Source organism: Falco rusticolus, chromosome 2 (assembly GCF_015220075.1).
Source record: "Falco rusticolus isolate bFalRus1 chromosome 2, bFalRus1.pri, whole genome shotgun sequence".
In the NCBI taxonomy this organism is placed as follows: domain Eukaryota; kingdom Metazoa; phylum Chordata; class Aves; order Falconiformes; family Falconidae; genus Falco; species Falco rusticolus.
Genome location: NC_051188.1, coordinates 92,987,707 through 93,015,261, shown reverse-complemented (window position 1 = coordinate 93,015,261; position 27,555 = coordinate 92,987,707). Strand labels below are relative to the sequence as shown.

The following is a 27,555-nucleotide window of genomic DNA, read 5'->3' as shown; positions in this document are numbered from 1 at the left end:
GTCAGCCCACATCCCCTGATGTTTTGTTCAGAAGCTTTCAATCTGTTTTCAAATCACTGTCCAGTGCCACGGGCTGAATTGAACCTTCACTCAGGCCTTGAGAAGTATGTCCAGATATGCTTGGCCCTTTTTCATACCAAGTGAATTTTATTTCAGTATCATATAGTACAATACAGGATAACAGTAATTCTTAATCAGTAGCTCAAGGTTGCTCTTGCACTGCCAAGCTATTCTCACTGAAATCTTTCACGGGTTCTTGCAGGGTGCTGCAGTTACAGCAATCCATTGTGGTCACACTGCGATGTAGCTATCTGTCATACGAAGAATGTGAAAAGTGTGAAGGTTTAGAAATGATGGGATGTGAATTACCTCAATAAAACTCTGCCTGACTGAAAGACCTTGCAGCAATGACTGAGGAAGCAATAATAACACTGCACTCTCTATCTTCCCTCCAAATGATCTTAAATACTGGTAAGCTTAATCTTTGACATTCCTGTGAGAAATACATCTCCATGTTGTGGATGGTAATTTTGAAGCACTGAGATAGTACTATTAATAACTGCCTTTATTAATCCTTTCCCAGAACAAAGCAGCACACCCTCTGGCACACAGAGAAGATGCAGTCCTTGTTCAGAGGGACCCACCAGAAGGACATCAAAGACAACCATGACAGACAAGACCATATGAGGCAAATGATCAGTGGGTTCCATAGTTTTATTTTGTATTTAGCCCTCCTCTGCCCTGCCTCCCTTAGCCTCCAGCTTACCGGCTTCCCCTGTTCAGCTGCCTCCCTTTGCCCCACTGCTTCCCCTTCTCCTCCCCATTCCTCCCCTTCTGCTCACCCTGTTCCCAAGAGCCAGTACTGAGTCAAATGGATAGTCAAAAGTTCTCAATACAGCCAAAATTTGTACCCTGGGAGACCAGAAAACTTTGTACCCTTTAGGACACTGGATAGTCCTTTACAAGCAGCTTTTACCGTTTTACCCTCTTCCTGTTGGTGAGAAGTCTGAAGAAATAACCCTAATAAGTAAATAGATTTTCTAATATTGCCTCCTCCAAACGTGACACTGGAAACAGGGTGGTTAATGGTCAAATCTTGCCCTCAGTGATATGGGCAGCTGTTTGGTGACTGCAGATATCATATTTTGCTTCAACACACTTCTGTTCTCTGTGTACAGTTACCCACATATACCACTCCCCTTTACTGGGCCCCTGTTTTTCTGAAATTAGTCAGAATTTTATCACTGATTTAAATAGGAATCGGATTAGGGCACAGATAGCACAGTCTGTGTGTATGGCTGACTCCAAAGTAATCCAACAATGCAGTTTAGGGTCTGGCACCATTTGATGGTGCCCTCAACTTCCAGTCACACAAATGGGAAACACAGGTTTCAATGGTCTCTGCTGACTTACCAGCATCTACACGTTCTCACCCCGGTCAGGTGCACCAAGCCCACCAGCTGGTGATCCAAGCACTGAATCTGTTCACAAGATATCCAGCTGTATGATACCTGGTGATATCCTGAAGGTTCATCTGACACTGGGTTGGCTATGTCTGGGTAATCTACTCTAGTTCTATTTGCAAAAAATGTAAAGAAGATTTTTCCAAAGAGCTGTGAAATGCCCTCATAGATTTAATGAGAGCTGGGCCACTAACCACAGACTGCACCTTGGGAAAATCTGCCCTTTGTTGCAACTTTTAATTTCAACAAATATCGAACTTTTGCAACTTTTAATTTCCAGGTCATGTAATCCATGACTTGGATCCGTTAAGTGAAAAACACTTTCAGTACTAGATCTTTCCTAGCTCTAAAGCTGTAGGCGACCCAGCCACATTTTAACTTGCTCTTACAGAGGCTGTGAAAGCTTGCTTTTTTTTTTCTCTAGAAATGAATACTTTGATGCACCAATTACTATTCCATCCAAAGGCATACTGCATATCAGCAAACAGAAGTCATTTTACAGAGAAACTTTTGCATATGGCTTGAAAGAAAGCCCAGCAAGAACTGACAAAGATAGATGATCTCCCCAGTGATATTCAGGAATAATACAGTTTCACATTTATCTCAGGGAAAAACAAGCAATGGACATATTTAAATAATCATTAAAAATTAAATCCCTGACACAAGGCAGGATTCAACCCTGTTCTGCCACACATCTTCTGGAAATCTTTAATGGATATCATTTGAGGTTGTCTCATTTGCTTTGCTCATGCACAAAAGCTTCGTAATGGAGGTTTGAGTGTATGTGTTATCCGCAAAAGGTTCTCTCGAGGGAAATTAAGTGAAAGGACATTTTTCTTGTCTTCATGTTTGACATTCAGGAGTAGTGGCGAGATAAGGTAGGCACAGGAGTCTTTCAAAAAACTGCCAGATAGCAATGGCAGCATTTCATAAGGGTGTGAATCGTTCATCATCTGCTGCAAAAACTCCATTAACATGGCCTGCTTTTAAATCCAGCACTTCACAAGGAATCCCATTTTCTACTGTTACTGTCACTTCGCCTTTCTCTTCTAAATTTTCTCTCTCTGTTGACTCTTTAGTCTTTCTAAAAACAAGAAAGAGAAAATCAACTTATTCTGTTGACCTGCAGCACTTCGCCATGATTCCACAGACATAAAACCTGCACATTTAGTCAGAAGTTTATCATAGGTTATGTTCTGAAAGACATAATCTGGTGCACCTCTTTGCTGTTGTAAATATACCATGGAAGGTGAGAGGCCTACAGATTGGAAGCCCTGGTTTAGTGGTTTGAGGTCAGGATCAGGAATCAGAAAACCTAGAGTAAACACGTTGTAAATATGTTATAAATATTACTTCACTTCCTTATTCTGTAAAATGACTGGAAGGTGCAGAAGGAAAAGGTAGCGCAAAACAAAAATGGAAAACATCTTTAAATCTGTTCCTGCTTTACATCAGGAAGGACTGCACTAAACATCTAGTCTGACACTGTTATGTGTATCATAGATTTCACCTCACGATGTGGACAAATTAAAACATACTTTTTAGAAGCAGACCAGCTTTAGACTATAGCCTCCAAAAGTGGAGACTTGAATGCCCTCATACTCCTTGATGATCTTCTCTAGAAGTCAGGTACTCTTAATGCTGCAAATCTGCAGTTCTAGTTCAAACTTCATTAACAGCCACCTTCCTACCCAGTATTTTATACTTCTGTTTTCTAGATCAAACAATTGCACAGCTTTCACTTTTCCAGGCTCCAGTTCTCACTAAAAGCATATTAAAACAGTTGCTGAATAAAGTTATCTAAAAATACAACCATGAGAAGATGTAATACAGAAATACCAGTCAATGTGTCATGACATTCCTTTAATTCCAGATTTATTCTGACCTTGAGATCTACTAGTTCATAGTTGAAAAACCTGCTGTACTTTGCAGCCTGCAGCATCAGCGGTTTCAGAGGATAAGAAACTCAAAGGTCAGCTCCACTGCGTCCTATCCCATAACATGTACTATAACAATCTGACTCAGGACTATCATAACAACCTGACTCAGTGTAACTGCTAATAACGGCGATTTTCACAATAATAACATTTTATTGGCCTTTAGGAGATTCTTGGCATTAGAGACTAAAAAAAAAGTGGGGAATACTAGTTGAAACCTCTGACCTCTGGCTGATTTTATCTGCTCTTACAGTGATAAAAGGAGGGTTCTTTAATACAAAACCTGTGGGAGAAGAACATAAAAGATACTAAGAAACAGGTTTAGAAGAAATTAGAGGAGTAGGAGGTGTGTGGAACTAGATGTGTGGAATTTGTTGCCATAGGAATTCAGAGAAGCTAGAAATTTCCAGTCTAAGGGGACACTCAACAAGTTAAAGAAAGAGAAAACATTGTGGGTTAACCAATACACACAGACCAAATCCAGCTCCGGAAGACTCTCAGCTGCAAATTGGATGCTGGGAGAATAACAGAGGGAATCACTGTGTGTGCTTACTCTGTTTTCACTCTCCCCGAGGCAAATGCTTATGGCCTCTGCTGCAGATGGGATTTTGGGGGCTTGGGGTAGAGTTCAGCCTAGTTCAGCATAGCCAGCAGAGGCTGGTCCTGCCCTGGGTATACACCAAATCTATTATCAGAGAGGGAGGTGTCCTGTTGCTGCAATGACAGGAGAACAAACATAAGGCTGGGAGACACTGTGTCTGATCCAGCTCGCTGTAGAGTCGAGGGCTACAGTCACATGGAGCTCTTCCAGCTGCAGGCAGCTGTGGCTTTGAGTTTTACATGTTGGGCAGTGATGCACAGTGAAGACCTAAGTAAGAAAATCTTTCAATTCAAGAAATGATGCATGAGTCTAACTCATTACTGAAACTCCATTATAGGCCTGTGCTTCCCTGTCACCCGGAATACAAACAGCCTGAAGCACGTGTTTTGGGGCTTATCTGAACTAAGGCATTTAAGTGGTACTTTAAAGGCCTATAAAGACAAAATGCCAGATTTATGAGAAGTCAACACCGTCCTTGGGGCCAGATATCCAACACAGCTTACTAGGCAACAGAGCTGCCATTATGTCAGCTCTGGACAGGTTTCCAAGAAAACTCATTACTGGACACGCAGAAGTCTTTGACAACCTGGTCACATACTTCAGTGCCTGAAAAAGAGATGAGCACTTTTGAAATTTTCTTCTCTGATGCCTGGCTTTTCTTTTTCAAAAAAGCCAAATAGCCCAGATCATCCCTTTTACCCCTCCAGTCTTTGCAACAGTAGATGGAAGAAATATATGCTTGGTTTACCCTCCCTCTCACTTCCCCACCCCTGCCTGGAAACGCCATTGACGTGCAAGGAAGGTTAGAGTTCAATCATGGATGGATCTGCTCAGAGGAAAGGTTATACGCAAAGGCAGACTAGGGAAACAGAGGGAGAAATAAAAAGGAGAATAACAACTAAAAGGGAAAGAGCATGAGACAGAGAGGATACCAAATAACCATAGGCAGGCAGCAACAAACCATATTACTGGTAGTATGACAATAAGGGCATGTAGTTTACACGATATTGAGGGGAACTGCTCAAGATCAGCTGAGTTATTTTGAAAATAGAGGGGGGGGAGAATGGTGTCTTTCAGCATGATAGGAAGCACAAATGATTATTGTAGCTAGAAAAAAATCATAGCTATTTAGCATAATTTATTTATATTACACTTACTTGATATGTTCAAAGACCCCCTTTAAGTTAGGCACTATATAGACACACGGAGCCATGATACTACACAGCGGGTAGATATGGGCTTCAGGTAGCAACATTACTCTCCAGTTTTACAGAAGAGGTCACCTAGGTTCAGGGGATGAAATAACTCAGCCCATACCACACGGAAGGTTGTGACAGGGCTTAAACTATCCACCGATCCCAAGTACCTGCCCAGACTCTTTCCCCAACAGCATCCCTCATCTATTGTTTGTTCAGGGTTTTTTTGAAAATGGAAAAGGGTTTTGCAAATTCACGCAACTCTTCTGAATGCAAAACATAACTGAAGGGAGTCTGACTACAATGCTAAGGGTTCTCTATGAGAAACACTTATCCTTTGCAGTAAGTGTTTTTCTGAGGTCTTTTAATGTTGTTCGTCAAGGTGATAAGGACGCAGAAAGGAAAAGTCTCTGCAACACACCACTTTTCATATATGAATCCTTTGTTCTGATATATTTGGGGATGCAGTCTACCATACAGTCAATAATTTTGTCACCTTGTTGTCAGCAGAAATTTACCCTTTTTCAGTTCTTCTGCTGTTCTTATATGACTGTGTTGCTGAAGTCATAATACTGTGTTAACCTAACCTCTGCCTCTGTGGCAGCCTAAACCATGGCAAAAGCTGAACTTCTGTGGCAGAGTCTGAGTCAGCTGAGATATTTCTATTCCTCATGCCCAGCTCTGAGCCAACAGAGATGGCTGGACCAACACTCTACTTACTTTCTGTCTTCCTCCAACACACTTACACTAGGGAAGCATGCATAGCTTTCTCTTTTTCACCAGTACCTCCACAGGGCAGAAACTGAGAGGAAAAGAGTATCTCTCTCCTACCCTATTGTCAAACAGCAGATACCTAGGCTTATGGGGAAATCTGGTGATGAACCTGTGAAGGGCTGGGTACTTTGGACTCACCAGGTGAAGAATGGTAGGCGAGACCATGCATCATTCCATTGAGCAGGGCGCCTTCAGCCATATATTAATCATTATTATGTTGTCTACTGAGGTTTCTCAAACTGCAGCAGCAAATTTCTTTTAGCCCTGCCAGCTTTTGACACTACTGCCCTGGAAGGGGCACAGCCACTGCCAGCCTTCTCCCTCTTGGTAGCTATTTGGGTAGTCTGTGAGAGAAGGCTCACCTGTGGCACACTAAACCTTGAGAAGAATGACAGCCAACGTCTTTGTAAAGCTATCATATCTAGTTAGGTGGCCTCCAGGATCGTATTCTCATACTCCCTATTTCCTCATTATGCCCCAGCATTACTAAGCCATCTATACTTCACAGTTAAAAATTTTAACCCCTTTCCTCAGAAAAGGACATATGGATTATCTTTACCTACACAGGACGTGGGGGCACAGCTATCATTTCTCTGAGGCTGATTTGAAAAGGAAAACCAGCCCAGCTTAACTTGCCGGTATTCAGTTAAAAAAGAAGAAAATCTAAGCTGCTTACTTCTTGTGTTTCTGAATCCCTGAAACAACGAGGAAAACAATTCCTGCCACAATGAGACAAAGAACAACACCAAATACAATAAGCCAGACAGGCGTCGCGGGTTCAACAGGAGGTGATAAGGTTGAGGTTATCTTCAGGAACTGCAGTGTTTTGTCACTCAGTAGGAAGGCACTGTTGATTCTGTTCCGATTCATCCTTCACAAAAACACAAAGAACATTACAACTCTTTATAAAGGTATTTTACAAGTTAAAAAGAAGAGGGGGGAGGGGGAAGGGAATTTTCATGTATGTGCTGCAAATCTGGCAGGGCTGAATTTGATTCAGCATAACACTGGCAGGATTACACAGACCTTCACTTTAACATACACCTTGCTAGTAATCCATAGACATCCACACACTCAGAAGGTTTTGAACACCAGACTTCCGTATGTATTTATCTGAAAAATTGGGAAATACAGATAAGACCTGCAGTACAGTATTATTATTTATTTCTGTTTTGGACCACGTGCTGAAGGCATATCAGACTGTAATCTGTAAGGGTGGCTTTGCTGTCTTGCTCATGCAGCATTCAAGGTTAGCATGAGAGCGGCAAATCTACCCTGCAATGCTCAGAGGAGTTACTTATCAGTGCCCCTTGGTTCCTCAAAATGACCCATTCTGCATGTTATGGGCCAGTACATCTGCTCTTGCTGCTGCAGATTTTCTTAGGTCCCCAAAGCACAGGATACTATTTGGTCCATAAGAATCCATCCTTATTGCCAACACACCCTTCCTTCCCTGCAGGTGCAGCTACAGGGACTTCTATTTTGCATACTTTTTCCATTATGAGAAATGTAAGTCTGAGAAACATGCTTTTTCATATGAGTTGTACAACTGCTACTCTTTCTAATGGATATCTTCACCCACATTTACTACTTCTAAGCATTTGCAGGTATTTCTGGATCTGAATCTAAGCAGCCTTAAGAGGCTTTAGCAGTACCTTTCATTAGCTTTTTCAAAATGTTAAATTTTTTTTAGAAAATGTATTACATATATTGGTCTTGAGAGATTCTTTTTGATTGCAGTTGTATGATTCACAGCAATTCTTTCTTATATACAGTACAACCTATTTACCATAAAGCAACTATTTCCTAAGAACAGATATATGGGAAATACAGGTAAATTTTTGAAAATTTCTTTTCTCGGAAATCATAAAGTCTGACTGTCCCTTAGACAGTAAGTTCTTAGCCTTAATGGAGAGCTAGCATTCCTGGGAGGACTGAAATCCTTGGCAAATTATAAGACTCATTATACGGTAAGCTGTCTTTGATTTAGAAAAGATTTTCATCCTTATTGATATGAAAGGATCATTGTGAACAGCTGAAATGAGCATTGTTCACCCTTATCTAATGGCTGGAGTTAGAGAATTATGTGCTGAAACACATGCAGGCAACTACAATTGCATTTTGTGTTTGTATATGCATAAATATATCCCGTGTGTCTTTATGCAAGACCTTGGGTCTCATACAGAGCTCTGAGAAGGTTTACCTTCCTCTTTGTTCTTACTTTGTAGAGGATCTCATACAATAAAATTCTGGTCCCTAGGTAGTGCTCTTATGTGCTACTGTAGTATGAAGAATTAGCATATTGGTTTAGTATGGAAGCCTGCAATCAGAAGCAATTGAATAAAAAGCATTGTAGTTTTATAGACTGCTTTATTTCTTGTTTCTAAGTTAGGTAGGAATTAAAACTTTTCATAAATAGCATATTCTTTATCAGGTGACAGACAAGAGTTAAAAACCAAACGTAATATAATAGCATCCAATTTCTGTGGCAAACAGGGCACATAAAAGACTTAAATAAATCAGCTTATGCTACTGAACGTATCAAAGAATAACAGAAATGCAAAACCCCTGCATTCCAGCACTCTTACCAAGAACTTCAGTGAATAAATAATCTGCTTCCTCCACTAATGCTATGAAACTATTGTTTGGTGTCTCTGTTGGAAATAGTTTAATCTGCTCATAAGCTTAAGTTAATCTTTCCAAAAGAACGCATACTCATTCATCAGGAATTAGGCATTACACCTCCATAGAGATAAGATGAATTTTCAAGGCAGAGTACAGAATGCCTAGAAACAAAGAGGTCTGTTTTCCATTCCAAGCCTGAGAAATGTATGTGAGTTATGCTGCTTGTGGGAGTCATCCCTATAAACCCCTTACGCAGGTTTGGTGGATGATTGAAGTCAGATTACCCATTTTTTCTTTTCCCCTCTTCAGCTCTATACTCTTGCCGGGATATTGGAATGGGATATTTAGTAGAAAGCAAACTGATTTGTACCACCTGGTACTTTGTACAAGCAATGCTCAGCTATGATATTGACTGGCATTCTAGAAAGAGCTGGTATGAAAAGAACGTGAGAATAAGATTGTTTAAGCCAAACTGGGCCACAGCCAGCTCTGTTCATGAAGAGTTCACACGACCTCTTTTCATGTGAAAGCTTCTAAATTAAGTACAGATGAACTGTACTTGAGAAGCACTGAAAGGAAGCTGGTCACTTGTCCTGGTCATTAGTGGGCAGGTGGGCATGTGGCATGCAAAGGAAGTTAAATTATACAAATCCCACCCAGAAAGTGTGCAATTCTTTCATCTGAAGGAGAAGGCTCTCTTGCTGGGAAATGTAGCAGCTGGATGAGAGTAGTGTATGTGCCACACACTGGACAGCAAATTACAGGTAGGGCTCTGGAAACGGACTAGATTTCTTCTGAGGCTCCAGCATTAAGAAAGACCCCTTTCAAAGTTATAATCCCAAAGCTCACATGCATTGCATTCTGTGGGACCCTGCAAAATCCTCTAATCTCTCATGCGTGCAAGAATCCTGACCCCTTAGTGTTTTAACTACTTGGATTAGCTCATCTTTAAAGGGGCAGAGTGCCCATTCATACAAGGCCCAGAGAGAGAAAGTATCCTCAGTCAGCAAGGAAGAAAATGTTGCCGAAGCCGTGGCTGTACCTGATGGCTGCCTCTACCACACTTCCAGGAACAGTTGTCACATTTTTGGAAGAATCTGTGACCACAAACCAAAATGACACCCGATCCGTCACATTACAGAGCAGCACATTGGAAATTCTGCAGACAGTTAAAACAAAAATCATCATTAAAGAAGCATGGATGGAATCATTGAAATATTTCAGATTTTCTTAAAATATTGCTTTCATCTAAAGGGGGAAAAATTTCTGCTTTTAAAAATGTTAACAGTTAATGCTCAAGGAAGAAATATCACTCACAGCATTTCCTATTTCCCATTATGAAATTTTGCTTATTGAGACCAAACTTGAGTCTTCAAATGAATTTCTGAATCTATTACAAACTTGCATGGGCATACATTTAATGTAATCAAATGGAAAAATACATATTTACATCTCAATCATCAGGGCTGTGACATAGGCCACGTAATGGGGCAAATGCATTGGTGAACTATGAGGTTTGGTTTTGACAGATAGTACCACAGGAACCAGTCATGAGGGATTCCCCACATGATTTTCTAGTGAGTGTAGTCCTACAGGATACATTTGTTGGAGGGAAGAGCAATGAAATTGATGTTACTCCTTTTGGCATCTTTGTTCACAGAGTCAGGCACAGAGTGGAGGCAACAGGCTAAATCTAGACTTTCTGCTGGCACTGGCCTATGCCCTTCAGCTTATGCTATGACAAATATTTATCTCATCTGTTTTAAGAGAAGATTGCTCAGTTTTATGTGAAGTCAGTAGTGGAAGGGCAGAGACACGCAGCTTCTCATGGCATACTATGTAAAAAGTGTGCAAAATGTCTTTTAAATGCCTTTTTACAGATTCTTAAAAAATTTGTTTCTACCACTAATATTAGCAAATGGTGGAACTATTGTTAGAAAAACCTCATGGAATGACACCATCATGAGTATTTAAACTGAAGAAGTGAAGGCTAATACATTAGCTAATACACCTATCCTCAGTCACAATTATTATGATTAATAGTGACTGAGGATAGACGGTGTTCCTACGTTCTTCTCTCTGTTCCTAGTTTATTCACAAACCTAAGAAACAAACCAGCCAAACTGGTGTAATATATAGGAATTATATAAGATGGCATTTATTACAGCACAGCAAGGAACATAGTATCTATCATTAAAGGACAGCCAAAGCTTTTATGAATTCAATGACAAATAGCTAGAGAGAGAAAAATGAAAAAAAAAAAAAATTTAGTTCTATATCATTAATAAAGAGCCCAAAGAATGTGGCTCGGGATTTAGATTTACTGGCCATGTCCAAGCAGTAAGCAGATATTCTGAAAGTCCAGGACCAAGAATTAGGATTATTTTTATTTCCAGAGAGCAGCCTGGACTTGGTTCACCTTTCCATAAGGTCTACCTGGCCACAAGCACAATACAGCCACCCTGTCTTGACAGACTCCACTTGGGATGAAGGGTTTTCAGATACTGCCTGCTGTTCTGGAGAAGAAAACCCTGCAGTGAGCAAGTGGAGAAGAATGTAGCCCCTCTTTTAATTAACTGCAGTGATGTTTTTAATGCCCATTACTAGCTATTATAATTGGTTTTAAGATTTGGCCTGTCCATCACCAAAATCTAAGATATAACATTTCCTTTCTAGCCTGTCCTCTTTATCAGGGTGCAAGCAATCCCCCTGTCACAGAGCAATATTTGGCAGTGCCATCTGCTGGCTAATTACAAATACAATTAAATAACCTCTGCACTGGCCTGAAGAGCAGGAAGCATGAGGTAGGAAGGAACAGAAGGGAGCCAAAATTGCCAATGAATGCCTCCATCCAGAAAAGAATGAGTTTGCTTTTAAGGCAGGACAGGCATTGGCTTGATCACAGTAGCTCATTATGGATATTTTGCAGAAATATTCTACTTACTACTGAAAGGGGGTTTTTTGGGTGGTATGGGTGCCTTACGTAGTGCAACCTTTTGTTTTACAGAGAAGGAACATATTCCATCGAGATATACAATAAAACAGAAAGCAATGATTTTGCAGAGCTGAAATACCCACTTCTGCCTCTCTAGAACAATGTCAGTTTTGCAAATACAGAGAATTTTTATGGCTAAAAGAGGAAAGTTATCCTCTGGAATTTGAAAAGCTATTCACATCAGTTTTCTGACAACAGTCAGAAGATGGAAGCAGATTTATTCCTCCCAAAACAAAAGAAAAGCACAAAATTTACAGGACAGGGGAAAAAAAGAGTCTACTTCTGGCTGGTGGCTGAGAAACTTGCTGATTTCAAAGAGTATCTAAAATTGTATCTGCAGAGGAAGTTTTCCATCATGAGAATTTATAACAGTAGGACCTAAAGCTTCATGTACTGCAGTTCTTAATGCTGGATTTTTTGTGGTGCAATCAAAAACTGGTCCAGGTAGAAAATCTGTGTTTGTGTTGTCCTACAGATGTTCTTGAAATGAACATGAGTGAGTGAGAAATGAAATGAAGTGAGTGAGGAAAGTTTGATCCCCAAAGAGAAAGGTAAATTTGGTAGATAAAGACTGGCAGAACATTCTGACCTTATTCTCATTCAGAGACTCAAAGAGACTCTTCAGCCAGGGGTTGTCCCTACAGTGCCAAGGTTTTCAGCATGAGATAGGGCAGTTGGTCATCATTAGGTGCAGCATCTCTCTCTCTTTAGAAAATACAGTACACTGAATCAATTGGGCAGCAAGGCTTACACTAGGATACATACATACTGCCTCCTTTCTGCTCCCTGTTATGTCTAAAATCCTTGCTTGATTATAGGCATCCAATAAAAACCAGGAAACCGTAGCAGCTGGTTTCACTGCTGCGACTTTTTCATGAGTGTGAGTGGAATCTGAATGCTGTAAATCCTTTCAGGCTCAAAAGAGAATAATACTGCTCACAAGAAGTTCAAAGAGGATTCAGTAAACACCAAAACAGACTGGTTCAACAAGCACTAATGTGGCAGTTTCTTTGCAGCAGGTATGTCTTTTTTCCTCCCCCTGTGCTATTTGCATGCAGGTTTGATCCACAGCATGCAGAAACATTACAAAACTATCTCTTTACATTGTTTAGATTGGAGAAACCTGACTTCTCCAAGCATTATGTTAATTAAGTGTATTTGTAAACATATGTGGACATTTTTTTTATTTCCTTAGCAGGCAACAGATAGACTTCTGTCATGGTGATTATAGGAGACTGTTATCATCAAAATAAAAAACATCATGTTTCTCCCTTGTGGCACCATGGAAAAGTACAAAACTGCATTTTCTTTAATATACACAAGTGAACAACAATGAGTAGAGTGCAGGTTCCTCGGCCTGAAACGCCATCGTTGTTCTTTATGGAGATTTAAAGGATTTTTTAGGGGTAAGAAAGAGCTGCCAGAGACTCTGAGGGAGCTGCGTGTCTGCAGTTGTTAGCTCACGGGAGAGCCATAGTCCCCAAGTCCCAAGCACTATCTCCAGCTCTCCCGAAAGCATCAGGCCTCTTCCAACCCATTGCTGTGCAGCTGCTCCTGCAAAAGATTGTTATTTCCTTCCTTTTTGTGAACAACAGCTGTGGGATCACCTTGATGTAACAGCTTTAACTCTAGAGGCTTCTTTTCTTGTTCTAAATGCTCACAATATTTTTACCATCAAAATAGCTTGTCTTAGGAATATGGATAATGTTGGTGAATTTTTTTTTCTGTTCATTTCATGAGGAAAACTGCAGCTTTTTTAATCTACAAATGGGGAAGAAGATGTACCGAAGGTAGATTCTCTTACTTGAATAAAAGTAAATACGATAACATTCTTTCTACTCTAAAGATTAACCAGTCTCAGCCTCAAAAAAGATGCATATTATTTCAAATGAGTCACAGATTAGAGAAAACAGAGTTACTAACACAGATACAGACAATAATTTTTTAACGCTGAGAGATCAAAGGTTGGCTTATGTAGTTCATGAATGCATGTATTGAGAATTAATTGAAAGGCCATACATAGAGCAGGAAATAAAGGGGGTTTAATTCTCCACTGAAAAAGAAGTATTTATTTTATCTGTATTAATAATAATCGAATAATTTTATGGATTTTGTCTTCTGTTTCACACAGACTTGAAAATTTGACAAGCCTTTCAAACATTAAACACAGCTCCATGATTTATTAAATTTTAGTTTAGAAATTAACCTTAGAGAACTCAAGATGTAATGTGCAAGCCTGTCCATTCTGCACTGGGTCACTCAGTGGTTACATAAGGGCAACAGCAGCATCAGCTGCTGTTTCCAGCAGCACATTCAAATGCTTGTCATTATGGGCTGGCTTTTATCCAGCTTCAGAAGCCTAACAAAAGGTGACTTTGAATTTCAAAAGTGATGGGACAGACTGCAACAATAGTTATGCTGATCCACCAGATAAATTATTTTTGGGGCCTGATCCAGCCTGCTGAAGTTAATGGCATTTGGTCTCATGTGGGAGTTGGTTGTGGCTGTGAGTTACTGCAGGGCTGTGGGTGTATTAGAAATTAATGGGATGTTAAAGGGGAGGTTTGTCACATTCTGGTTATGGCCCTGTGCAGAATTTATACCCTAACAGAACCAGTATTTGATTATGTAAAATACTGGTGAATTTTTTGTAAGTCTTTATTTTGACAAAAATCTTCAACTCACTAGATGCAAAATGTGGTTCATTTTAGATGCTAGCAGAACGCAGTCACAAGCGCCTTGTTTATTCTTTTATAACAGAATAATTGATCATTGCTCTTTTACAGCTCCCAAAGAAAATCTGTTGGTGTTTATCTGTAAAAGCTTCTGTAGTGTAATGTAACTTATTTGCCACAAATTCCTGCTTCTGCCTCCCTCTCCACTGCAAGCCCCTGCTGCAATCCTGCCCAGCTATCCAAGAGTGCGGTTCCTTGTGCATGGCATGCTGCTGTACCCTCAGTGCTCCCACACCTCCATACCCACTGCAGAGGGGACAGAGACAGACTGCTTTCCTTCCTCTACACTCAGTTCCTTCCATCTGCCAGCCACAAGGATGGGGAAAGGAGTGCATTAGTTGCAGGACTTTTAATAGGATGGAGGCGTTCAAAGCTTTCCTGCTTCCATGTAACAAGCAGGTTATTTGAGGTGTATTGGGAGGTTCATCTAGCTCTCCATCATTGAGTAGTGACCCTGAGTTCCCTTGGGATTTGGGAGAGATCTATGGATAGGAAACACCTCATCCTGTTGCCTAGTAAGTTATACTAGATCTCAGAGCTGCTCCTTCAGCTGGCATGCTGCCTACACATGACCCCAAAGGTATCTAGAAGTCCTAGAAGAGGTATCAGTTATACCTCCAAAGTACACCCCAAGTGATACCCCATGAGGGAGTCCTACACCACCTTAAAAAGAGGTAAAGTTGCCCTCACCTAGCTGTTTTCAAATATTATACTGACTTCTCTGACAAGCATAGTAGCAGGAAATTACTGATGTGTGCAACCTCACCTCCAAACTGGGGTAACACTGTCATAATCATAATTGTCCATAGGAAAAATTGTCTTGGTAGGAAACTGAATTAAGTGAACATAAATGCTGTGATTTCCTGCAGTGGATAGAGATAACATCCATTAAAACTTTAACTCCTTTCATACTGGCTTGATTTTTCCCCATCCCTGCACCAAGCTTTCTAATATTAGTTGAGTCTGCAGAGACCCATGGTGCTTGAAGAGGAAAAAGATCACTGGCTTCTGACAGAGTTTTTTTGCTGTGTGAAAGCACCACAACTTTGAAGGAAGAAAATAATTTTAAAAAAGGACCTGGGACTAAAATAAGTATACAAAAGTGAATCTGTATGGATCACATACTTGATGAAAACTCTGCTACTTTGAAAACCTGAGAAAAAGCCTGCAAAATCACCTTTAATTAGCATGTACCTTGAACTCATTTTTTTAGGTGTCATTTTCATTGGGTGCAGTAGCATACTTGGATGGTTTTGTTAAGCTTGGTGTGATGCCTCTTTTGCTCAAAGACGCCAGCTTCTGAGGAATAAAAATGAAACAGCAGGGAACCAAACACTCCTGTTCCATGGAGGGGGAAATCACCTTCTATTTAAGAGAAAGTGTGGCAGCCACAATAATCATAATGTGATTAAATTTAACTAATATTTTTGCAAATGTGGAATATGCTGCATCTGATGCAATGACAGTCTGAAGTATTTTTAAAGTAAACTGAGAAATTTATCCTCATTAGCCTACCAGAACCACAAGTCTGGTGAAAAATAATAGGCCTATAGAAATACACTAACAAGGTTTCTCATTTAAGAAAGATAAGAGCATTCTGAAAATACAGGTTGCTAAATGGTCTGTCTAATCTGCTATCTAACTTCGTAAGTATCAAGGATCGGAAGCCTGAGAAGAATATTCAATACCTCAGGGTAGATTTATCCCAAAACCAATTAAAAGCTGAATTATGTCTAAACTGCAACATCTGAAACTTCTTGATGCTAGGTAACTCAACCGCTGCAATATTAGGGACAGATACCCCCAGCAGAACACAGCGCTAGTATAGCTATCCACCCTCCAGTTCAATGAGTTAGCTGATTTTCAACATACTGAGGAAGCTGTGCTCTAAGAAAATGTGCACCAAAGCTGCTTATTCAAGGATCTGTACTGCTTCTCTTGCCCTTGCCAATGTGTCCCTTTGCCTCCTCCCAGTGTGGTCTCCAGAAGGTATTATGTCTTACTGCCAGATTCTGCTGGAGTGAATTGGCACAATCCCACTGAGATCCACAGCTGTGTCATTTCACATCAACACCGATACTCGTCCAAAGATTGATCATTGCTTAAAACAGAGAAACTGTGATGTTTAACATATATCTGGGTGTCAAAGAAATATACTGGAACAGGCTGTTCTGAGAAGCTGTATGTAATGATCTCTACAGTTCAGTACAGCAGAGAATGGGCTACAACATACAGCATTGTTAATATGTATAAGGCAAATCAGAGTAGATGCTCACTGAGTTGTGCTCTTGCTGTAATATCTTCTCATTGCAAAAGCCACCATTGCTTTGAAGAGGTACTCTTCATTAGCGTCCCAGGCATACTGTAAAAGAAGATGGAAAATAATCAGTTCCAGCACCAGTGCTGGCAGTACAGAGAGGGAAAGGAGTCACTGAACTTGAAATGCTACATTGATCAAGGAAATGAATAAATTCTCTGGTTGTGCTACAAAAATAAATTCCTGCCCGTTATTCGGTGTGCATGAAAGACTTTTTCTAACAGCTGTTATAAAACGCAGTATAAAGTGCAAAGAATGTTTCCAAAAACTGAATGAATTGAACGCTTCTGAAAGCTGTCCAAACTGGAGTTGTAAAGTTTCTTGTACCAAAGACTAGGCATACAACTAGAACTCTCCTCCCACAGCTGCACCCATGGCCTTGCCTCTTTTGCTGGATAAAGTAGAAGGTTTAAATCCACTCTCAAAGACTATTTGGCTCTGCCCAAAAATAAAAAAAAAAGCAAATGTTCAAGGTAGTCTCTGGGAGTTGGATGTCAGGACACCAGGAAATAAATTGAGATTATGGCCTTATTGCTGCACACCATCCTTGGAACAAGAAGACAGACTCAACAATAGCACAAATTACTACATCACAGATGAGATGAAAGAAAATAGCATCCTTACTACTTTAATAAGAAGTAAAATACAGGCTCCTAAAACTGTTCTCCATTGTCTTGATGAAAAATCATGCTTCCACAATTTCAGTTTTCTGAGATAGCTTCACTAGGTTCCTCTGGGCTTTCATCCACATATGCAATTCTAATCACCTGTAAGAACTGCACCTATTACATTTTCATAACAGAGCCATGGCTGAGGCATACTGATTGAATTTCCCCTTTCAGCAGATTACAAAGATTAATAGTTTCTTGGAATTATATTAATGGAGGTTAGAGGCAACTTTCTTCAGACAATCAGAATACAAATCTAATCTTCAACTTTCAGTATTAAAAATATCTGTACTGTAATCATCCAAACCAGAAATCCAATGGTGTGGATACTTAACCCTGTCGACAATTTGGACCTACTTTTTCACAGGCCTTTGTAACACATTCAAAAAACAGCAATATATGTCAAAAAGCAGTAAACAGCATTGAAAATGCCAAATCTCAATTCTGGTTTTTAAATACTAATTTTGAATGCATGGGGCTGCAACCTCTCTGCAGAAAGGAGGACTCCAACTTCCAGGCATCAGCCCTCATTTCGCTCTGACATCCTGTAGACTGGGAACCTAAGCAGGCAAGAAGGCAGTCATTTAAAGAGCAGAAAGTCATACTGATCATATTTATCATCCCTAGAAAATGAAAAGTGGTGAAATGGGCTCTCTGAGATGCAATAGGACAGGGACAAACAACAAAGCTGAGCAACAGACATCTTGAGTAACATTCAAATCCAGCTGCAGTGCTGAAAATCTGGGTTCTGACTCACCACTCTTGCCTTGTGAATGAAGGGAGGTGTAAGCATACTGTGATAATGCCAGCCTAGAGATTTAAACTGGGGGGGTGGGGGGGAGACCTTCAAAAGAAATTATAAAACCCTGTATTTTGATCCCACTGCACTGATGAAAACATGAGAGCAACGACAGCAAATAGTACTAAAAGAAAAAGAGATAATGTAGTAGAGAAATTAATGTAGATGAGAGCCATAAAACTATTGTAATTTTAAAGATATCTGTGCTTAAACCACAGAGAGCACAAGTTGCAGCACTAAAAGGGAAGATCTTCCTTTTTCTGTGTGGGGCACTACTGACTGAATCCCTGTGTGCCATCTGCAGACTTTCAGAACAGGTTCAAAAGGACAGAGAGAAAAAAAAATTGTTATCCAGTGGATTAAACCAGCTGTAGAGATGATTTAATCAGTTGTCTTGAAAATGGATAATGATGAAACACACTCTATTTCACACTTACATGGACACAAATGCAATGCAGCACTACCAAGTATTGTAGTTGAAATGTTTATGTTTAGTGCAATATACGTATATATGTACAATTAATTACTATCAAGTATTCAGTTTTCATAAATAATGCAGTAGCCTACAGCTTCTTTAAGTCAGAGTAACAAAAAGGGCATCTCGAAACAGGGAAAATAATTTGTAGTGAGGAACTCCAGCCCCAGCTGAAAGATTAAGCACTTTAAAAAAGACAGAACAAACAGAAAGCTGCAAGATACAGAGGAGGAGACTGGCAGAGAAAGCTCAGCAGAAATCAGGGGTCTTCTTGAGTGAGAAGATGCTGCAGAGAACCTTCCAGGCAGAAGGGTAAGAAGCCCCAAGAAAACAGTGATCAGACAGGAGGTACAGGAGATAACTAAGGGCTCCATATGAACAAGAACCTATGTACATGATTGCATGCAGGGCTGTGCAGGGGGAAGGCAACATAATGAGGAGGAAAGCTATGGCAAGACTACCTTTAGGCTAATAAACTGTATGAACTCATGACAAGTGGGCACAAATTGCCAGTAGTCAGTTTCTAATCACCAGCTTTCTCCAGTCAGAGGGACAGGTACAAAGAAACCTGAATTGTTCTGCTATGGGGCTTTATCAGTTTCATCTTTATCCTCCAGCTGCAAAAGGCCTGGACCACAGCTGATGACTGAGGACGTTGTTTTGGTTCTTTTATGTCCCGATGAAGTACAGCTATTGATGCGCATCTTGTGCTGCTACAGAGGAAGGGTATTAAATATCATGTGCAACCACACCCTATAAACATAAGATAACTGTTACCAATGAAACCTTGCATGATATCAGAATTATTAATGTTTACCATCATCCTTACTCTATAAAGGAACAAACACAAAGACCCTAACTCAGTTGCCCATTCCATCTTTTGTATGTTAAGGACGAGCAGAACTAGACACAGCTGACTGTGAAAGCCAGGTCTTAAGTGCCTGTTAGTGAAAGAGGAGGTTGATGAGATAATGGGTAAAAGATGATGAGCGTAGGTTGTCGAGGGGGTGAAATGCTATAGTAGTGCTCTAAGGAAGACAAAATTTAAGGTAGTAGAACAAGATTATAATATTACAAGATTGCCCTGAGCAACCTGATCTGATTTCAGAGCTGACCTGGCTTTGAGCTGCAGGGGACTAGGGACCTCCCAAGGTCCCTTCCCTCCTGAATGGTTCTGTGTTTTAACTGAACAGCCATTCAGACTGCAGAGTGGCTACAGACACAGGAGCACGCTTCCGGGCCCCGTTTGATGGCAAGACACCAGGTGCATCCCCTTCATCCTCTACCCTGGAGACAGCCTGAATGCCCGAGTCAGAAGGGAAGTGCACCTTCTGATTCACCTGGCTGCAGCCCCTGGGGTGGCAGCTCTTCGGCTCTTACAGTTACATTGAGCGGTGACACAGAGTTACATAGACTTCTCAGTGTGCATCACTTTTGTTCATTCCCTAGTTGCCTTTGGCCCTTTTGAATTAACTCTCTACCACTCTGCTAACTCCACCAGTAGGAAGCAACTAGTGACTAGCAGCTATTCCAGAAGCCACTCAGAAAGTTAACACCAGCCTCAGAGAAACTCATCTATCACCTTCCTTCCATTTAGGCTTGCAGATACCATGTTTCCTCCCACCGGTTAGCAAACAACGTCTCTGTCAAGTACACCCATTATTTGCAAATAAAATGATAACGGCTAAATACTTACTGTATCTTAGCTGCTCTTTCCAGCTCCGTTGTGATAAGAACTATATAAATACACTAAATGGCACTCCCTGCCTCCAAGCACAGCCTACCTTGCGAACAAATTAAAAAATAGTATCCTCTCTTAATCAGCCTCACACAAAGTGGATGCCATGCACTAAGCTATGTGGAAAACTACACTGACCTCTCTGCTGTGCCCCTGAACGTACATTGCAGTTATCCTGCCAGTCCTACAGCAAAATGCCCACAGTACTGGGGATTTCTATTATCATCTAGTTTGAAGTGACTTGGAAATCAATGGAATAGAATACAGTAGCAGAACACCATACTAAGGTATTGTAAGCTGGTCGTGTCCTACTGTGATACAAGGACAGTATTATGTTTTTCTTTTCTAAAATAAAGAAATAAAATAAAAAAGCATCCCAAATTCAGTTTGATAGTAATTTCAGTTTTCCATCTCATTCATTCACAGAGAAGACTGCAATAGCTATGAAAAGGTACAACTACCTGTGCACTTAATAAATTGTTCATTATTTGTGGGTAATGTTGTATGGCATCTTACCACTTTCAGCATGTTGTTGTTCTAAAATGTTGTTCTAGATTGTCCAGTTCTTAGGGCATTCACACACTTTGTTATACGAAATAAACTACTACACATCTACAAAAAAACAATAGACTCCTCAGTTATTTCTTTTTTCTCGTAATATAAAGTGCCTTTAAGATTAATGATTTATATTATACCCTTTTTGGATGAAAAATAAATTACAAATGATCAAACCCCCCTTATTTTACTGTAGTTGGATACGTAAAAAGTAATAAGAAAGAACATTACTGGGAACTGCAATTTTCATTCTTTGCTACTATTTTGAACAAAGATTAAATCAAAATATTAGCAGTTATCATTGAGAGGAGCTTCAATAATTATTTTGACATATTTTCAGCCATAGGATTACACTATTTTTAATAAATATTTCAACAAACCAGGCTCATACTACTGTTTAATTAAAGTCTCTCACCCAAGAGAATTTACTTCAATATGAATTTCCACAAATACTTTAGCATGTATCTTGAATATTTCTTCCCAATTTGTCTGGTTTATGAAGCTGCCACTGGAATTAGGTCCCTACTACTGTTAGTTTAAATTACCTGATATTTCAAGGTAATTTTAGAATAGCTTCTATGGTCATAGGGAGATTCTCATAGCTCCAATCTCTTATAACATGTAACCTACTCTTTTTGCTTCCCAGAGCTCCTAACATAATCAGACACCAGATTTCCAGCGGAGATGACTGTCCAAGACATTTTATATCTAATTTTATGCTGAGCTGTGTAACATGCTGCAGATTTGCTCTAAGCATTCAAAACTGTAAACAAAGTACTGGGCTCTGCTGTATTTCATAACGCTTTAGATCAGGAAGGACCATTCGGTCATTTAATGTCCCAATCTTTTATGCATCACAGGCCCTTATTGCTCACACCAGTATTTTTACATCAAGCCCAAGGACTTGAGTTAAGCCAAAGCACTTCGGTCCTCATGAGACTAGCTTGTGCACCACAGGCAGAGGAGAAAGGCCACTATCCTAAGCCCTACATTAGCAGGGAATTGATAAGATATGCTTGGATGATCTCTATAGATTGTGCTTGTCCAAAAGCCTGACATAAAGTCCCATTTCATAAAAAACTAACAATCTTTTCCTGCTTCCCATCCCAGACGTGCTGGACTTTACAATTAGCGCTCTTAAGCAGAAGTGCTTTTCCCAAAATACAGACTTAGATTTGTGCAGCACCTCTCACGCTTAAAGTCTCTACTGTTCCAGGAAAAAAGAAAAGTCTTTGACAGAAAACTATCTTTATGAAAAGGCAAGCTTTATAATTCTCTTACAGGATGCCATTTTAAGGAGCGGGTTAGTCAAATGTCAAGAAATGGATGCCTGGACCATGACTTGCACAAGCTGTTACAATTAACACTTCAGAACAAATTGCTTGTGCTGCCTTCAGAAATTTTACAGTACATATTACTTCTATTTTGGCAGATATTCAGTTAGGAAGAATATGTAAAGATACTTTACTTACTGCATTCTCTCCCAAAGCTGTTTTGATACTGAGCCGTACTTTGAAAGCATTCTGTGCATCTGACACAAAGAGAAAAAAGCAAACATATATGAAAGTCAGGCAAAATAGGATTTTAAATCATTTACTGCTCTAATTATTTCACAAACAGCAGCTTCTAAATGTGTCTTAACAGATCACCCACTTAGAACAGACGTTACTAGCACGAAAAAAGCTGCAGCCCTATAGTCTCAGTGAGGTTCACTGTGACCTCTTTAAGTGAGATCAACTTCAATACTGAATTTGCAAAATCATAAAAGAAGCAAATGCTCAGTAATTCAATCTCCAAACTGGAGACAACCGGTTAAAATTAAAATCTGAGAAGCTGGCAGCTTTGTAGGCATAAACTCATAGCTACATTTACCTGGGGAAGGATGGGAATCGGCTCCAAAACTTACCTGGCTTGCAGAGCTCAGCGTGAGCAATGGCAACTACAGAGAGAGTAAGCAGTGAAACCCGTAACATCCCGTCAGCGTGGAAAGGTTGAGGCAAAAAGAAGTGAGTCTCCCCTGTAAAGCACTCTTAAACTTTCTGTGACCCAGGATTAAAGCATCAGCAGCACAAGTGAGCAACCAAGTAAAAAGTTTAATAATTAACCCCCATTATTTTAGCTAAAACAGGCACTAAAAACAACTGTCTTCTGTTAGTTATTGACTACCTTTCTCTGTAGCAAAAAAAAAAAAAAAAAGCTGAATGAGTTTTTAATTTTCCTTCTTCCTTTTTAGAGTAATACAAAATTTCACACAGTGCCCCAAGCCAACCTTTTTCCCCCCAAGTTGCGATGTCAGAGAGGCACACAAGATGTCTGAGGGATGTCACACCAGAGCAGCTGGTGGGACACTGTGCTGTTACAATAACAGCAGGTGAACTTGAAGCTCAGCTGCCACCAGTCCCCAAAGGAAGCTGCCACCTGGGAAACTGGCTGGTCCCATAGAGGGCCCCTAAGGATGAAGGAAGAATGGGCACCCTTTCCATCCCTAAAAAGAAATGTGTGATGAACACAGAAGCCCCAGACCCAAAAAACAGGGCTCCGGATTCGCCCCTCATTTGCTTTTGAACTCATAGCACTTCTGAAGGGCCTGTCTGGTGGTCCCAGTACCATGTCCCTCTGTCCTCCATCCCAGTCCCACTCCTGTGTCCTGGCTCAAGAGCTTGTCTGAGCCTGGCAGAGAAAATGCCACTGTGGAGAAATACTTTCTCGCTGTCCGAGGATTGTTATGGTAGCAACTGGGATAAGAAGAGGTGCAATAAAGGGACTTCGTAGGAGGCATGTTGAATAAGGACATATTCTTGTTTTATAGACATGACATGCTGTGTACACTGTATGCAAACATGCGTGGAAACATTTTAATGATGCACTCTATTAGTCAAATGTTTATCAAGACAAATGCAGAGGAGAAAGAATTCAGAAACTGAAATGTATCTCAAGTACTTGAACAGTCTTTGCGATCTGAACAAGACAGGATTATTTGACTCCACTCGGCAGCTGTATTCCCCCTGTAGCCTCTTGAATGGTTAGTTCCCAAATTGAAGATCACTTCAAAATGACTTTCAGTTGGTTCTTCAGCACTGAGAAGGGTGTCTTGAGGCTGCAAACCCAAAGACCTTCACAAGAATGAGTACCAGTAAGAACATTTTACTTAACTTTGGAACTGAATTTATGGCAAACAATAACCAGCATTTACTACATAAGAATACTTGAATTTTCAGGTAATGGAGAACTTACTGCTTCACTAAATCTTAATTTTAAAAGCCACTGTTAAAGGACTTGATATCCCATCTTTAAAAGTCATTAAGTCAAGCTGATTCCTGGGCACTTGGTTACTCTCACTAGGCAACCAGCTCCGAGTACAAAACTCTTGGATACATTATCTGCTTAGACATTCAATCTATGCCTATGAAAACAAAAAAGTGATGCATTCATTTCTAATGACAGCTTAAATTAACATGCTGTATGTACCTACATCAAAAGGAGAGCACTAAAAAATGCACAGATGTATGAAAGACTGACAGTTTTCTGTAACATCTGTAATTCAAAAAAAATCTTCAAGGAACATAAATATAAGTTTCATGCTAAATTCATGTGCATTGCTTTAATAACGAGCAGTTGAACATTTTTGTACCTTTGAGGAAAATACTGGAGAACTTAGGAAGAGAGCAGAAAAGCCGAGTGTTGTTTCCCTGCTGCCAGAAGGCAAATGGAACTGAGCGTCAATACACGGCATCACCACTTCTCCCTGCTGTAAACGACTGTAAATCAGTTCTTCCCCCTGGAATCACATGGAGCCGGTGTCAAAGTACATTGAAGGCACACGACGCTCAGCAGGAACAACCTCAGAGGACATGACTGGATTCCCCGATCAGGGCTGCTGACTTCCAGCCAGGATGGCTGGTTTTCCCCAATTTGTCTTGCTGGCAATCAGCATGACAAATTATTTTTTTCCAGTGAAGAGGGGAGGAGGCCAGGAGACAAATGATAAACGCCCCAGCTCAGAGCTCACAGGGAGAGAGCATCATGCAGTTGATATATACGTACACAGCAACTTGGATGCGTGCCAAGTGCATCCAGCTGACAGCCCATGTGCTTATCTGGCTGTATATGCACAGAGTACCGCACAAAAGCAACTGATTGTTGCACACCTATAAATCTTTTTCCAAAACCAGCATGTTTTTTAAACAAGCCAGGTGGACAAGCAACCCTAGACCAGTTGTTAGTAGAAAGCTAACTTTTCTTCAAATTAATGACATTTTAAAATGCTCTCTTAAAAAGCACTGTAACTTTTCAGGTTACAAATGGAGTATTAACAGCATAATCTATAAAGATAGAGATTCTGCTACTTTTTATCTCTGTAATAAATCTACATGCCTGGATAACTCTCTGTCCAGCCTCTTTTCTCCCATTTTGGCCAGATACATAGCACTGTTTAAGCATGTATGCATTTGTTTGCCACTGATTGATCATTCAGGCATCAGTTTGCTTGAACAAATTACAATCTACATGCACATATGCTAATTATGTTTTAAATTCAGGACTTTGTGAGGTATTCAATTTCTAAATAGTTCCTTTTTTATAGTAACTTTGTTTTTCCTAACTGCTGTTCAGCTACAGGTCATAGCCATGCAGAATCTCATGCACGATCTGCATCCCAGAAATAGCATTGAACTAGTGCAAAGAACTGCCTCCCTTCTTGTACTAAATGAATTGGTCTGTCTGGTTGAAAATAACAGTAACTCTGTAATTTTTTTCAGTGCTTGTGACCTCCAGAAGTTCAGGCATTGTCTGTACGTATATACTTAATAGTATACCATAATTTGGACTTCCAAAAAAATTGAGAGGACTGAATTTTCAAGAAAGCATCTGACTTGGTAAAATAAACAAACCCATTCCATCTTCTCAATGTGATTAGCAATGTACTTTTCTGCTTCTTGCAACGTCTTTGAAATGGAAAATCCCAGGAAAGTAAAATTTTGATAGCTATCATATAAGTTAATTAACAGCTATGGCCAAACTTAACCTCAGTTTTCAAATTTGACAAATTAACAGTTTTAAACTCTGAGGAAGTTAATCTTTAGTCTTAAATAGTTGTGTCCAACTCTTGCAAGGAAAGAGTCAATGTGCTATTGTCAGCATTAGCCACTCATGGAAATGTACCTGGAGAACTGCAGATCTAGTTGTACACAGCGCTTTGCAGTTCCCTGGGGGCAATGGAAATGATGAACGCTGTGTCTTTCTTGCAGACTTCAGAAGCCGATGAGATTAAGATCCAAGTGAATTTCAGCATCATCCTATAGACCAGGCTGGCTGATACAGGTCCAGCCTAAGTGTCATTAAATGGGAATTCTTCCAGAAGCTTGTGGGGGAACAAGGTGTTCAATAAGGACTGCTACCACTGTCATCACAGTAATAATGCCAAAGCGACTTAGATTGTCACAGAGGTTTTATCCATGCTCACAGAAGTAGATAGCATGTGAGAAATCATTTACCACTTAAGACAGTAGCATAGCCATTAGGCAGCAGGTGAGGGAAGGATGCAATCTCCAGAGTCTGCACAGGCAACAGCCTTGAAAAGTGCACTTTGCAGTGGAAAGCACCAAGGATTTCTCAATACGGGGCTGGCACTGAGAACGAAGAAAAAGAAACTTCCAGCCCTGCTGGGATGGTGAAGGAAGGTGCTGATGCTGCCACTTCACTGGTAAGTTTATAGTATGCTCTACAGCCCTGAAGTGCCAATGAAAACTGACCGCTTCCCATCTCAAACCCACACTTCCTGAATGTCTCCTAGCCAGTGTGTATTTTCCGAGTTGCCCAAATCCACGCTAGTGTTTTACTGCCATTTACCATGTGTTCTCTTATGTCCATTTCCTTTAGCGAGGAAAATGACAGCTATACAATTCCATCAGGAAAGATACCACTCTTCCACTGGAGTATATAGCAAAAATCATAAGGACAACTTCTAGGTAACCCGTGTGCTTATAAAATGCATCTTTCTCTTTTTCCACATGGGGCTTGGGCATACAACAAAGAGGGTGAACATTTCTTAACTGCTAATGTCAGTCCACAATGGTAGGAAATACAAGAGAAATGGAAACCAGAAGAGCCATGTGGAAACGAAGTGCAAACGTGTGCTAAATGGAGCATCTGTACTCTTGCTCAGAGATGGTTTACTGCGCACGCGTAGATCTGTGCAGATCTTTAAAGACATGCATAGATTTATAACGCAGTATGATAGGTAACTCTTTAAGTGCATTCAGTGCCGACCTTCTCATGATGAGGTTCAAATAGTGTCATACCATGTAGGTATGTTTTTCTTTAGGAAACACAGAGAGTGAGTTCCACAAACTTCTTGAAGGTTTCCACAAAACTGTGCTTGAAAAGGCCTGTGGTCTATAATCCCAGTGTAAGGGCCAACAGCTACTGACCAGAACGCTGCATTACTTTGGGTATGTGAATGGTTCTTGCCTGGAATGGTCGTGTTTGTTTCTTTCTGACACTGTATCAATTAAATTGTATAGAATTCTGTGCCTGTACTTAATATCAAATTGCTGTTATGTGTATAAATTCATAAGATTAAACAAAATGGAGAAAAATGCAGTTATTGTATTCCTGTTTCAAAGGCATGACAGCTTTTCCCAGAATCATTATATTTGTAAAAGCTGATGTATTTTGTG

General features: G+C 40.2%; 1 protein-coding gene across 2 annotated transcripts; it reads right to left on the bottom strand.

Moving 5' to 3' along the window:
• Nucleotides 1–547: 547 nt before the first annotated feature.
• On the bottom strand, nucleotides 548–23,237 carry CLTRN (collectrin, amino acid transport regulator). 2 transcript variants are annotated; one of them, XM_037377315.1, is made up of 6 exons: nucleotides 22,785–23,054; nucleotides 22,351–22,409; nucleotides 16,603–16,688; nucleotides 9,639–9,755; nucleotides 6,648–6,842; nucleotides 548–2,547 (listed from the first exon to the last, which is right to left on the bottom strand). In XM_037377315.1, the coding sequence occupies exons 1-6, from the start codon at nucleotides 22,849–22,851 to the stop codon at nucleotides 2,391–2,393; spliced, it is 681 nt and encodes a 226-aa protein (XP_037233212.1). In that variant the 5' UTR covers nucleotides 22,852–23,054; the 3' UTR covers nucleotides 548–2,390. The 2 variants fall into 2 exon arrangements, with proteins under 2 accessions (XP_037233212.1, XP_037233213.1); XM_037377316.1 differs by lacking the exon at nucleotides 9,639–9,755 and having other exon boundaries at nucleotides 22,785–23,237.
• Nucleotides 23,238–27,555: the final 4,318 nt, after the last annotated feature.